The 12,518-nt window shown below is 47.7% G+C and overlaps 1 protein-coding gene across 1 annotated transcript in view; it reads right to left on the reverse strand.

The window, feature by feature from the left end:
- The window catches only part of LOC149338466 (cell adhesion molecule Dscam1-like), a 418,614-nt gene that overhangs the window by 230,448 nt on the left and 175,648 nt on the right, over window positions 1-12,518 (reverse strand). Inside the window, exons 14-22 of the mRNA XM_089547709.1 lie at window positions 9,198-9,479; window positions 7,614-7,733; window positions 7,375-7,476; window positions 6,563-6,634; window positions 6,116-6,266; window positions 5,639-5,793; window positions 3,949-4,080; window positions 1,384-1,539; window positions 253-323 (exon numbers count right to left, since the gene is read on the reverse strand). Of these exons, the coding sequence (XP_089403835.1) occupies window positions 253-323; window positions 1,384-1,539; window positions 3,949-4,080; window positions 5,639-5,793; window positions 6,116-6,266; window positions 6,563-6,634; window positions 7,375-7,476; window positions 7,614-7,733; window positions 9,198-9,479 (1,241 nt within the window). The remainder of the gene's footprint in view (window positions 1-252; window positions 324-1,383; window positions 1,540-3,948; window positions 4,081-5,638; window positions 5,794-6,115; window positions 6,267-6,562; window positions 6,635-7,374; window positions 7,477-7,613; window positions 7,734-9,197; window positions 9,480-12,518) is intronic.

The following is a 12,518-nucleotide window of genomic DNA, read 5'->3' on the forward strand; positions in this document are numbered from 1 at the left end:
GCATGGTTTTCCATGTCTGGTTTGATTGCCCCGCTGTTTCCACTATGCATTGCCTCGTCATTACTTGGTAATTTATTGAATGGTTTCATTCCTCATGCCGACAGTAACGTGGACATGAACTTCCGTGTTGCCCTGAAAGCTGACCACATCCAAAGCCTCGAACTGTTAGAAAGTCTCACGGGTGGTACTTGTGAGCCAAGCATGCCTCACATTCTTTCTTTCTGTGTCTGGGACCTGCTCCTTGACGCTTACCTTCCAGGTGACCCGGATGGTCTGAGAGTCAACGGAGGCGGCTTTCACCTCAAGCGGTGGGCCTCCCGGAACTGCACGCAAGAGAGGAGAGCGGAAGAGGCCTGACGTCAGTGAAAAACACGCCGACAACATCGTTAAGGACCGCGCAAAAAAAAAAAAAAATGGTTGGCCGTAACTCTTGGTGGGCCACACGCTCGGCTGGGACGATCACGAAATGATTGCGCAGAATCGCGCCACCGCCGAGACTGACGTTGGTGATCGGTCCGATACCGTCGAGCAGCGCACGCCTTTGCAGATTTGCCGCACTGACTGCGCAAAATGACCGCGACAGCGGTAACGGAGGAGCCGGTATACAGTGCTATCTGCGCTTCTGTTGTCAGTGTCATTCTGCGCAAACAGTCCGGCAAAACTATGCACCAATTCTTGTGCAAAAATGTTCTCTGAATACATGAAAGAAAATGCCGAGAGGGAGGAAGTTACCTGGTCTGGAGATGACGCATAAATCATGGAGCAAAAATACGTTTTGTAGCACGTGTTTGCATGCTCTCACCTCTCCACGCTAGTGCGAATCACAAACAGCCACAAAGGCCAGCACTAGTCAGGCTCATTAGATTGCCTAGAAGAAAGCAGCTGCTTTAGCGGCAGTGCAAGCTCGAAGGGAACGGAGAAACAAAGCGCCGAAAGGAGTGGGTGGAGAGTGTTCACGGAAGCAGCGGGGTCGTCGAGGGAGTCGAAATGCGCGAAAAGTTTCATGAACGACTGCAACGATGAATAAATAGCAATGTAGGTACTCAGAATAGTCGCTTTCTTGAGTTACGTAAGAGTTAAGTTTCTTGAGTAAACCGGTGGCGGAAGCACATGTTCAACTGAAGAACGTTCCAAGGCACAATGGAGAATTTAGCCAGGAATTTCGGAAAGTTGTCAGAAAAGGAAAAAAAAGAATGAAATAGAAGGGTTTTGGTGGCGCAGAGGCTATAGCGGTTTCCGTTATTTGTCTTTCGAGAACGCTTGAGTTGAGGCCTGTGAGAGTGACATCGCCGCGTAATAGGGCCAATCAGACGAGGGACGTTTTCATTGCAAAAAGACATGCGAAATTAACGTGCAGGGCCTGAAAAGAAACAGGAGAGTTACCTTCGATCCCCGCTTTGACTTCCAGAGGCTCGCTGGGGTCGCCTATGCCGACGTCGTTCTCGGCACGAACCTGGCAGCGATACGTGAACGCAGGCCTTAGGGGCCGCACTGATACCCAGGCTACAGAGCCTTCGACGGAAGCGTTTATGGCAGCACCTGCGTAAAGATAAAAAAAAATCCTTGAAGGGCGCACGTATAATAACTCCATCCATGTCTTTCTGCTAGTAAAAAAGCATTGCTTGGCCCCTTGTGTTCATGCTGATATTTGCTCGACTCTAAGACGCATATACTGACATAGAAAACTGTATTTAAAACGTTCCCGCCACTCGATTCGAAATAGTGGCGTCAATCTCGAGAGTGACTCCGCAATCAGTGTTTGTATGTGAATAGCGGTGTGGCCTCACCTAAGAGATTCTCGAGAAAAAAGAAAAACTTTCTTGATGTCACCGAAGTTTGCTCGCGAAAACGGCCGGTGGTGGCAATTAGTGCTTTTAATTTCAGTTGCGGCCTCTTCTAGCTGATAAAAGGTTCGTTCCCCATGAAAGCAGCCTTTGTGTCATTTGAGAGGACATGGTAGTAGCGCTTAAAAACCAAGGACAACAGGGTAGAGAAAGACAGCACACCCTGTTGTCCTTGTTTTTTAAGCGCTACTACCATGTCCTCTCAATCTAAACACCAACTAGCCCAGCTTTCTGCCTTAAATGCATTTGTATCATTAGATCGCGATTACCTATCGACGCAGACCAACTTAAATTCATCTTCTCTGTCTATTTAATTAAGCTAAGTCGCATATTCTTGCCCATGGACCAAAGAGAATTTGCTCTGAGTTTTCCCATGATTTAACTTAATGGACAAGAACAAGCCACGTGATCACTCTATCTCCGAGCATGGCAGCTCTATGGGAGCTTTCTTTTCACGATCCACCTATTTGAAAGCTGCTTTATCAATACTGTAACATCTCCTCTCAAGCTGTCCGCATCTCAAAGAACTGATATCAGGTCTACTTCAGCTCTCAAATCTTATCATCACGCGTCATAGGCTGTGTTTCTCTATGGGGTATGCTCGAGTACCAGAAACACCGAGCCACCGAGACAGAGCAAAGCAGCCATGTTCTCCACGTAGTTTGGTGTATCTGTTAATGAAGTGTCGTGATAGATCAAGGAGACAGAAAGATGAGATAGTTCTCGGCTCTGGTTAAAAGGGAAAACTTGAATAAAACACTCACGAACTACCGACCCGTTAGGCGCTGGTACCCGAGTGTATCTTGTGGAAGGAAATTAGAGCTGGTATATACCAAGCATACAAGAAACATTTATTTGTCTACTTCAACATAATCAGTTTCTCTTTTGAAAGGAACAAACGTTACCAGATGAGCACACACGCGTACTTTTTTATCACTTTTCATAATTTTCACTGTTTCAAGAGGCCGCCATCGAGTGAGTGTGTAGTCCTGATACATTCTGTAGGACTGCACCCATGCTTCTTATTAGGTATATGTGTAAAAGGCAGATTGCGTCTTTTTTGTTTGAATGTCTGTTCTTAATGCATTCATCTGCTGGCTGATCATATCAATAGCTTGCTGTTTCGACTTGTTCCAAGACTTCCATGTTTAATGAGATTGGAAAGACGGAGATCAGTTCTCCATTTATGCATATTTATTTTATATTGTTACGCGGCGGCCAGCCGAAGAATGAGACGTGGTGAACCATGGGCGAGAGATGATTTAATGGCCGCTGGCCTAGCGCGGGCGCTCCGTCCCGCGCCACTGCCAGCTTCGTCTTCGTCACACTACCCGGGGCCTCCGAGCGATCGTCCCGATCGGTGACGAACAGACGGCGAAATGGCGATGGTCTTGAGTGAAGGATCGAACAATATGTAGAAGATGGTGCAGTTCTGGCCGCCACGATGAGAAAGATGAGAGAATGAGTCCCGGTCCACGAAGCATCCGGGCCGGAGGGTGCCAGGAGCTGACGGCCGAGGTCCGTGGACGCACCGGACGGCAGGGGCAGGGGGGCGGTGTCTTCACGTGTTGGTCTTTGGTCTTGGGTCGGTCGGGTCTCGGGTCGGTCGGGTCTTGGGTCGCCGTGTCTTGTGGTCCGGGCGGGGGCGGGGCTGGGGTGAGCGGCGAGGTCGGTTCAGGTCGGGCGGGCTGGGGCATGGCCGGGCGGCGCGGACCAGGCACTCACGGCCGACGTCCACGGCAGGCGCAGGGCACCGAAGCTCCGTGACCAGGATGGCGATGAAGGGACTCCAGCACCTCACACCAAATGTTACGCGGCGGCCAGCCGAAGAATGAGACGTGGTGAACCATGGGCGAGAGATGATTTAATGGCCGCTGGCCTAGCGCGGGCGCTCCGTCCCGCGCCACTGCCAGCTTCGTCTTCGTCACAATATATACATATGGACTGCTCTATCCACATACATGCATGCATGCTTACGTGGACAGGTACAAGCTGTGCGGTGCTATTTAATTTAATAATAAACACACAATTACATTTAGCTTACCATCAACGCCAGTATCGAATATTGAAGCCCCACAAGGTCCCTCGTTTGCGGAACACCTGCCTGATTCGGGCAAACAGTGGACGTGGTACCGGGAGGCTGCGCTGTTCGCCCCCACTGACGGCGTCCAGCTGAGCTTGAACGAACGGCTCTTCACCTCGGTAGCCTTGAGGTTCGTAGGGGGCTCCGGGGGCTCTGCGGGAAGAGCGTAGCGTCTATAGATAAGCAATCTGACCATTTTATGCGAAAATGCGCCTTCGACGTGTATCTAGGGCCTTCAGAACCACGAAGACATCGTTTTAAAAAGCCATCGCGCATAGGGAGTTTACGCGCAGCGTGTTGGTGATTTCACGTCTTGCCGGAAGCTTATCATTATTCGGTTTCCAAACTTGAAGACGGACGCAGGGAGATAGAAAAGGAGAAGGAAGGATACTACAAAGACAAGCAGGAGGTAGACAACGCCTGCCTTCCCAGAATGAAGAAAGTGCCGGAGCGATACAGGGGTGAGGGGCTACGCTGAGAGACACGCCGCAAGGCAAGGAAACAATGTTCACATAACTTACGATAGAATAATCAAAACGTAATGAACTGAAAGATGCCTAGAAAGCAACCAGACGAGGAAAATACTGAAAACATGGCCATCCATTTAGTGAAGGCTGATATTCGTGCTACTTGGTCGGAATAGGTCGAGGAAAACAGTGGCTAAACAAAACAAGGCGAAAACAAAGAGAAAACAAAGAGAAAACATGAAAAAAACGCGGGAAACTTCCGAATAATACGAAATACTCTTTATTCTTATGCTAAATTTCTTCAAAATGACGTCACACAACACGTTCGGTACTGTCGCGGTTGGCAGGTTACACTGTTCAAGCTAGCTTAAGCTAGATGTCAGCAGTAAGAACTGCGTTGTCTACATCCTACATGCATTTGGCAGCGAGGGCAGCGAGCGGAACACGCTATGATATTTGTCTTGCATTTCACAGGTTTCAACTGTTTCTCCGATTTTGTAAGCGCTGTCTCGTTGCCTCTGCTGTCACGTACTGTTTGTTTGTAAACCTGTGCTCTGTGTTAATCTTTCCCAATGGAAACCGAGATCACCGGTTTAAAACGCGAATTCCGGAAGGAGTTCAGGGAACTCAAAATTTCTGTGTAGTTAATGAACAAACACTGTGAATATATGAAAGAGGAATGTGGTAGCGTCAAGGAAGAGAACGCTGTGGAATTTGCCCGGTGTTGAAGCCGACAAGAATTCGGCACCTGGCGGCAGCGGGTCTCTCGCCGAACAATCCCGATTCTTATACCGCTTGGATACAGGGATCACATCATCGTTCACTCCTCGACTTCATTGGAACAGCGAACCTATTCTCATTTATTTAAGCATCCCCATCATCGATCATTACTTGCCCTTTTATGCCCTGAAGCAATAAACATCGCTTTTATTTTTATTTTTAAAAAGAGAACGTTGCTTCAAAGGTTACAACGATGCACCGCTGCGATGTCCCGTCCCAGCATTAAGAACAATATTTTAGAGGTTGACTTTTGTGATTACCTGGCCTAGTTCGGAAGTATCTGGCTGGCAGACAGAAATAATTGAGAGACGAAATCTGGCTAGTTGTGGAACAAATGTTACGCTCGACGGTGCTCCCAGTACTACCTCTCTGTGAGCGCGAACAGTAACACGAAAATAATTAACGATAAAATCCCTTGGCGTTTATGTAAGAAGCCAGGCATTCTGCAACACCTCCGAAATCACCTTGTACGATGAGCTTGATGTTTAGGTCGTCGGCGCCGTAGGCGTTAGAAGCATGGCAGGTGAATAGCGCCGCGTCACGGCGTTCCACTTTAGAGATCACCAGAAGAGACACGGCGTGCTTCGGAGATGTAGGCGACTCCTCCCGAAAGGTGTACCTGCGTTATCCCAGAGGGTTTAAAGAAAAGGACATTTTAGTTGAATCGTACGGCTAGAATTCCCACGGACACATCGCAGTCAGCAAACGCAGTGAAACATCTCATTGTGCAGACAAACGAAGTCGGAACATAGTTTCGACAACACATGGCTCTATGTGCCTGGTAGAGGCGAACAGCGTTACCGTCATCGTTCCCAACGCGTCCTGGTCAGTATGTATTCCTCACTTCCATCTAGCCTTTTCTTCCGCACCTGCTTTTAGTATAGTTGTAGCTGAAAAGACAGTTCGCCACCCTATTACACGGAAGTGCACATCTCACTCACCGTGGTTCCGTCGATGGTGGACCCAGAGGCTGGCCGTCTCGTGCCCACGTGAGCGTGATAGGTGCGTCCCCCTGTGCCTTGCAGCGCAAGCGTGCCGAGTCGCCGCGCCGCACTGCTTCACTGCGGAACTTGGCGGCAAAGTGAGGTCCGGCTTGGGTAAAAAGAGTAGAAGTGCCCGTATCAGGGCATATAATCACGGAGACATTTGGGCACAGATAGGTGCAATTGGAGTTTCGCGACTTCCACATACACAACATCTTGAATGCTTCTACATGGTATGTTCGATTTAAGAAGATAAATATCACATGCAAATATTCTAGCGCTAGTAAACCCGGTCTGCTGGGAGCAACTTAGGATGTTTACTGTCACCAGTTAATTATAGAGTACTCTATGAAGCAAGTCAGAAAAGGGCTTTGATTGAAACGGTTATTGCTGTTCTGTACGTACCATGGACTTTGAGATGAACGAGCTTGCTTAACCCTGATCTGATCCCGTTCGTTGCTTGACAAAGGTAGCGACCTGAAACCGAACAAATAAAAAAATTACAACAAGTCTCGCTTCATGTATAGATAGTTACAGCGCGAGATGATGCTACTGCGTGCGATAATAGATTTCGGTTGTGCATGCCACACTACCGAAATCCTGGGAAGTTGCTATAAGCTTTATCTTGTTGCTTTGGATGCAAACATAGCCACGCCAAGCGATAATTTACGACCACCAACCGCGGCATGCCACCAGCGTGATAGATTTGCACTACTAGACACGACCCTATCACTTAAGTGTACCGATCGACGCACTTATGCGAACGTGCTTCCCGGCTTCGCTTCTGGAAATTCATGCGGCGAGGCCTTCTACTGCCACACCTCGTATAAAAGGTCACTGAACAGACAAGTGAGTAGCGAAGATTTCAAAGACATTTATGGAACAATCACACACGAGTTACTACGCAGAAAAGTTGTTTTTAGTGAGCTTTTAACGTTTTCACCTCTAAATCGAAAGCCATGCTAGTGGACGGGAGCCTCCGCGGGCTTCAAGGCCGGGCCAAGCATACCCTATCAACAACCACAGTGAAGCTTTTGTGAATACGGGACATGATACTAAGTGTATACTTTATTGAAGAGATAATAGGGTAAAATAAGTTCGCTGCAAAAACCTGCGAAACTGCTCAACACCATTTCCATGCTCCGCTACTGGCGGCATCGAAGGCAGCTGTCGAAATAACTTTTTCGTACCGGTAACAATATAAAAGCCGTCCTTACCAGCGCTTTGCTCCTGAGCGTTTTTGACAAGCAAGGAACCGTTGGCGTAAATTTCATAATCCGGGCCTGCCGTGATTGCACTGTAACCCGAGGTTCCGTACACTGCAAGATGCAAGAAAAGGGCCACATAACTTCTGGAGACCCAGCACAGAAACACCCAGAAAACAACAGCAACACAAAAAAGATTGCACTGTATTGCATGTGAGACACAAGAAAGGTGATCGAGAGGGTATCCTTACGATTCTCTCGTTCCCAGGTGATGGTGGGCAAAGGGTAGCCATCTGCCCAGCAGTCCATGCGAACGCTCCGCCCGAGCAACACCGACGCATCGCTGGGTTCGATCACCCACTGAGGTGGCACTGCGCGTATAAAAAGGAAAGGCGTAAATTAAAACAAAGCGTAAACAACTGAGTAGAAGGTAGCCCGTCTTTCGTTTGCTTCGCATGCTGACCGCCACAACGGCTTTCTACTGGAATAAGAATGTATAGTGCAATGAAAACAAATCAGAACTTTAAACGCGCAAGACCAACACTTAGCAGGGATGTTTTGATTTATAATTGAGAGCTATCTATAACCTTTTCACTCGGAAGCGCCGGCACTGCGGCCTTGTGGCGTTGGGACATGGCTGAAGCGCTCATTAGTACACCTTGTAAGCGTGAAACCAGCGTTTTTCCTCTGTAAATATGCCTGGACCGTCACTCAGAGCGCTGGCGTGGGGAATTCGGAGCTGTCGGTGCTACCGAAGGCAAAACCTCTTTGCTTCAAGTGACAATTGATCAGCCGTAACGAAACCGCGTTATACATCCTATTAGCGGCGGGCAGATGCGGCCGGAATGAAGTAGAAGGCCGAAGAGCAGCCGAAACACTAGAACACTGGCAGCCGAGTTTCAACCCGGGAGATCCTTTCCACGACCCCATTCGCAACAAATTTGTACATCTTATCAATAGTAGGAATTCAGGACAGCTCCCAGCCAGTGCCGCTAAGCCTAGCGGATTACAGACCTTCAATGGTAGTCATTCGGAAACCCTCTCTATTTCTTATGTCTGAAATGACGTCAACGCTCTATTTTTTAGTGTTAGCTGGTGTTGGAAAACTCCGAGCTCCAAAATGGACGTCCCGCCACTCAGCCACGCACTACCGCGACTGTCTCGACACCGAGCTCCGACGTTCGATCCTTCACGTGCACTGGCTCGCCCCGCACGCGGCCTTGTCCACCTGGAACCACACAGTGGGACAATCCACATCATCACACGAGGAACTGCGTGGTGTCAGCCAAGGGAGCTATAAGCGCTCGTCCTGACTTCATGGTAATCGAAGACGCTGGCTGAAACAACAGATACCCCAAGATACTGGGGAGATCTTGGTGTATCTGTTGTTTCAGCCAGCGTCTTCGCTTCGGCGGACGCCGTTGTCGCGACACGCGTCTCTTCTGTTACTCTTTCCTCTTATCTTTCAACTCTTTTCTATCTGCACATGGCAGCGGTGGTGGCTCGGCTCGAACCAGTCGGCAGGCCCGTGCACTTTCCTTTTCACCCTTCTCTCGGTCGCAACAACAACAACATGGTAATGCACATGTGACATGACATCGGCGCTGACCCCATATCACATGCTACTGTCTGCATCGCAGGCTGCGCTCTCGGCAAAACATCAACACGCCATTCTGCTGTTTGAATCGCAGCGCATAGAATGACCGGGAAACGAGGAAACGGTTCTGGGACTAATCCTGCCACCCCCCCCCCCCCCCCCCCCCCGACACACTGCCGCGCCATGATCATCTGAGGACCTGTCATTGATCTGACAGGACACGAGTATAGATGCTCACCCTGGACGACCAGGGAGGCGCTGTGGCTTGCGGAGGCGGCCGCGTTGGAGACGACGCAGGAGTAGTTGCCGTTGTGGCGCACCCCGAGGCTGGTGAAGGTGAGGTCGCTGGAGAAGGCGTCCGTCTGGGCACGCACGCCCAGTTCGGCGCCCAGCGGCCGGCCGTCCTTGCGCCAGCCGAACTCGAACGGCGGGTCGCCCGAGATCACCGTGCAGCCCAGCCGGGCACGCATGCCCGCCTGCAGGCCGCTCGGGAACGAAAAGGGCGCGATGGTGGGCCGCACTGCGAGGGAGGCGCCGCGGACGACGGGAAGGTCAAGCACTATCGAGAACCGGAAATGCACAGGCTTGCCTTAGGCTTAAAATAAACAAGGAGATTTTTTTTGGTCGTGTACGTTCAGCGAGGCTCCCATCTGTTATAAAAACGGTCTATAGACAGTCTATAGATATCTTATTGACTCTATTGACTTCCTATAGATATTGCTTTTTGTCTATTCATAGTCTATAGACTGCCTATAGACAAAAGTCTATTAAAAGTGTATGGCCATAAATCTGTAGATTGTCTATAGACTGTCTATGGAATTTGTATTGCCTATAGACTGTTTTCTATGATTTGTCTATCGACAGTCTATAGACTTTATCGACAGAAGTCTATAGACACTTAGACTGTCGAAAACTTTTTTTGTAAGAGATGCGACAGTAGGGTGACAAATTGGGATGGTTTTTGACGTTCATATCGGAGGAAAAAGCATGTTTCCGGGTCAAAAGCCGAGCACCATAACCACTGAGGCACCGCGGCGGTTAATAAAAATGCAGTACGAGGAATAACAAGTGCGCAGCACAGGTGTTTTCCATTCTTGAATTTAATTTCTTGCACTATTGCCTCGATGCACCAGCCTAGTATAGAAGTGTAGGATAATTTTTAAGATATTGATAAGAAACATCATCATCCCCACGAATCGAGTTAAATCTACTGCTGGACAAATGAATGGTCAACAAAGGAACTGTAACGAATAATAAATAACGTGATGCTGAAATACTCTGTTCAGATATGGGACATCAAACACTAGGAACACATATGCAATAGGACAAAATGAAACGACAGGTGGCAGCCAGTGTTAATGTTAGTGCAAACAAGGGTTTCTCAAGTTCTGGTCCATTTTTAAAATAGGTCATTCTTCACTTTAGTCATTTTTCTGGAGTTGAAGTAAATGGCCTGCACTGACAGCTGCCAAGTTGAATTGCGAAGGAAGAGAAGAGTTGTTGTTGCAGAAATTTAATGCATGTGAGAACGAATACTTTGAAAATCAATACAGCATCAAATTAGCTATAGACTGCCTGACGTCAGCTACAGAACAGTACTGGTTTATCGGAATTATACATTGAGCACGCATTCATCTGCACAGCGGGCTGGGAAAGAGCTCCTTCTGTTGCCGCACAAAGTGGCTTGGATGCGGTGTAACTTAGACATTGACTAGAAATCTGTGGCTATCTTTTGGTATCCACGGTTGATGCCATAGAACCACAATCGCGCAAGAGAAAGTAATTTGCGTAGTGCTGCGGTTAGAAGGCTGTGGTAATGAGCGTAGATTCGACTTTATGGAAGGTGCCATATACAACTGGTTTCTATTTAACATGCAATGAGCACGCAGAGCTACAACTTCTTGTGAGAAGAACGGCAGAAACAAGGTGTCAGTAATACTGAGTAGGCAACCAATGTATTCACAAGGTACTTTGTGGAAAGCTACATCCGTAGAACAAAGGCCGCCTGGAAGGTATATCTTCTGAAGGCATATATCTGAAGATATCTGAAGATATATCCTTCACATTTATCGCACGTGGAACGTCATAAGAAACGAACAAGTGAAAAGCAACCGTTTGTCGCAGCCTAAGTTCTTCATCGCTTAATGTACGCTGGCTCATACGTTAGTATTTTTTTGCCATTGAGTGGTCAGGCTGAAAGTTGTGTTGTGCTGCGTGATTCATGAAACAAATGTGTGCTTTATGGCGATTCAGAGCCGGATAAATGAGCAAAGTCTGTTCTGTTCGAAGAAATGATCACAAAACACCATTTTTTGATTGTTTGAACATTTCTTGACAGTGCGTTTTATGGCATGTACTTACAATTCCTCTGCTCACTTTTTTCTACGAGTGGAGGCGAATGCAAACAAGTTTTCAGTCTATATATATTTTGCGATGTGCACACTAACATCCATAGGCATTTTATGGTGTTGCACAATTAATAGTGAAAGGGAAAGGAACAATAAAAAGAATAAAAAGAGAGTAACAAAAGACCAATTGAAGTGGTGAAGGCGATGACCATGACAACGAATGAGAGAAACAGTTAACAGTCGAAAAGTTTTAAGAGTGCCATAGAAGAGAGCAGGTTTCGCCTGAGATGTTTTAAATCCTGATGAAATACATCATAACCACATGGTTCCATGGTGTTATGCATAAACATCATTCGTACAACGGGGCTTATTTTGAGCGGTGACACGTCAACTAATCGGCTTTTTCGCACGGACCATCTTGGCAAACGAAGCTTACACAAAGGTGCCAAGTGCATGCAGTGAATGTGTCCCTATAAACACTTCAAGAGAAAGAGAAGGTGCCGAGACTGCCATCTAGTCTTCAAGTCGATCAGTCTCAGAGGGCCTACGGCAGCCCTGAAATCCTTCTCGTGCAGCAGGCAAGCAGTCCTCACGACTAATTACATTCCTCAGAAATCTTTTCTGCGCCTTTTCTAGTTTGCGCGAAGAGTTACGGCACGTTGAATTCCATACAACAGAAGCAAATTCAAGTCTCGGCAGGACAACACTCCGGTACAGGGCAACATGACATGCAGTACTGTGCGGGACTCTGCATACACGGGTCACTATGATTGTTGAGAGCGTAAGAAAACTCAGTTGGGCATGTCTTGAGCGTAGGCGATATCATGACAGTCTTTATTGCGTTCAAATTCAACTTATTTGAAGAACACTGCCTGTGCCCAAAGTTCACTTCATCTTGGATTACGCTGCGGTGACGAAAAGAGCTGCAGCTGAGCTAGTTTTCCGGAGATTTGCTCGAAGCTTGATGTCTAAGGTTATGGCATTAAAGTTTACATACTCGTTTTTTTAGTTTTGTAGATATCGAAGGTCTTTTTTCAACACAAGGCTATAGTTGAACTGACGGAAGATGGCATTTCGAATTTTGTTCTGGCACCAAAACATGGTATATTTGGACATCTGAAGACTGGCGGCTTGAACTGAATTAAACTGCATTGCCTTAAAAAAAAAAGGCAAACCTCGCTGACAAAGAAAGCGACCGATGCAAATCGGCG

This window comes from Amblyomma mixtum, chromosome 6, assembly GCF_055824585.1.
Source record: "Amblyomma mixtum isolate Tamu chromosome 6, ASM5582458v1, whole genome shotgun sequence".
In the NCBI taxonomy this organism is placed as follows: Eukaryota; Metazoa; Arthropoda; class Arachnida; order Ixodida; family Ixodidae; genus Amblyomma; species Amblyomma mixtum.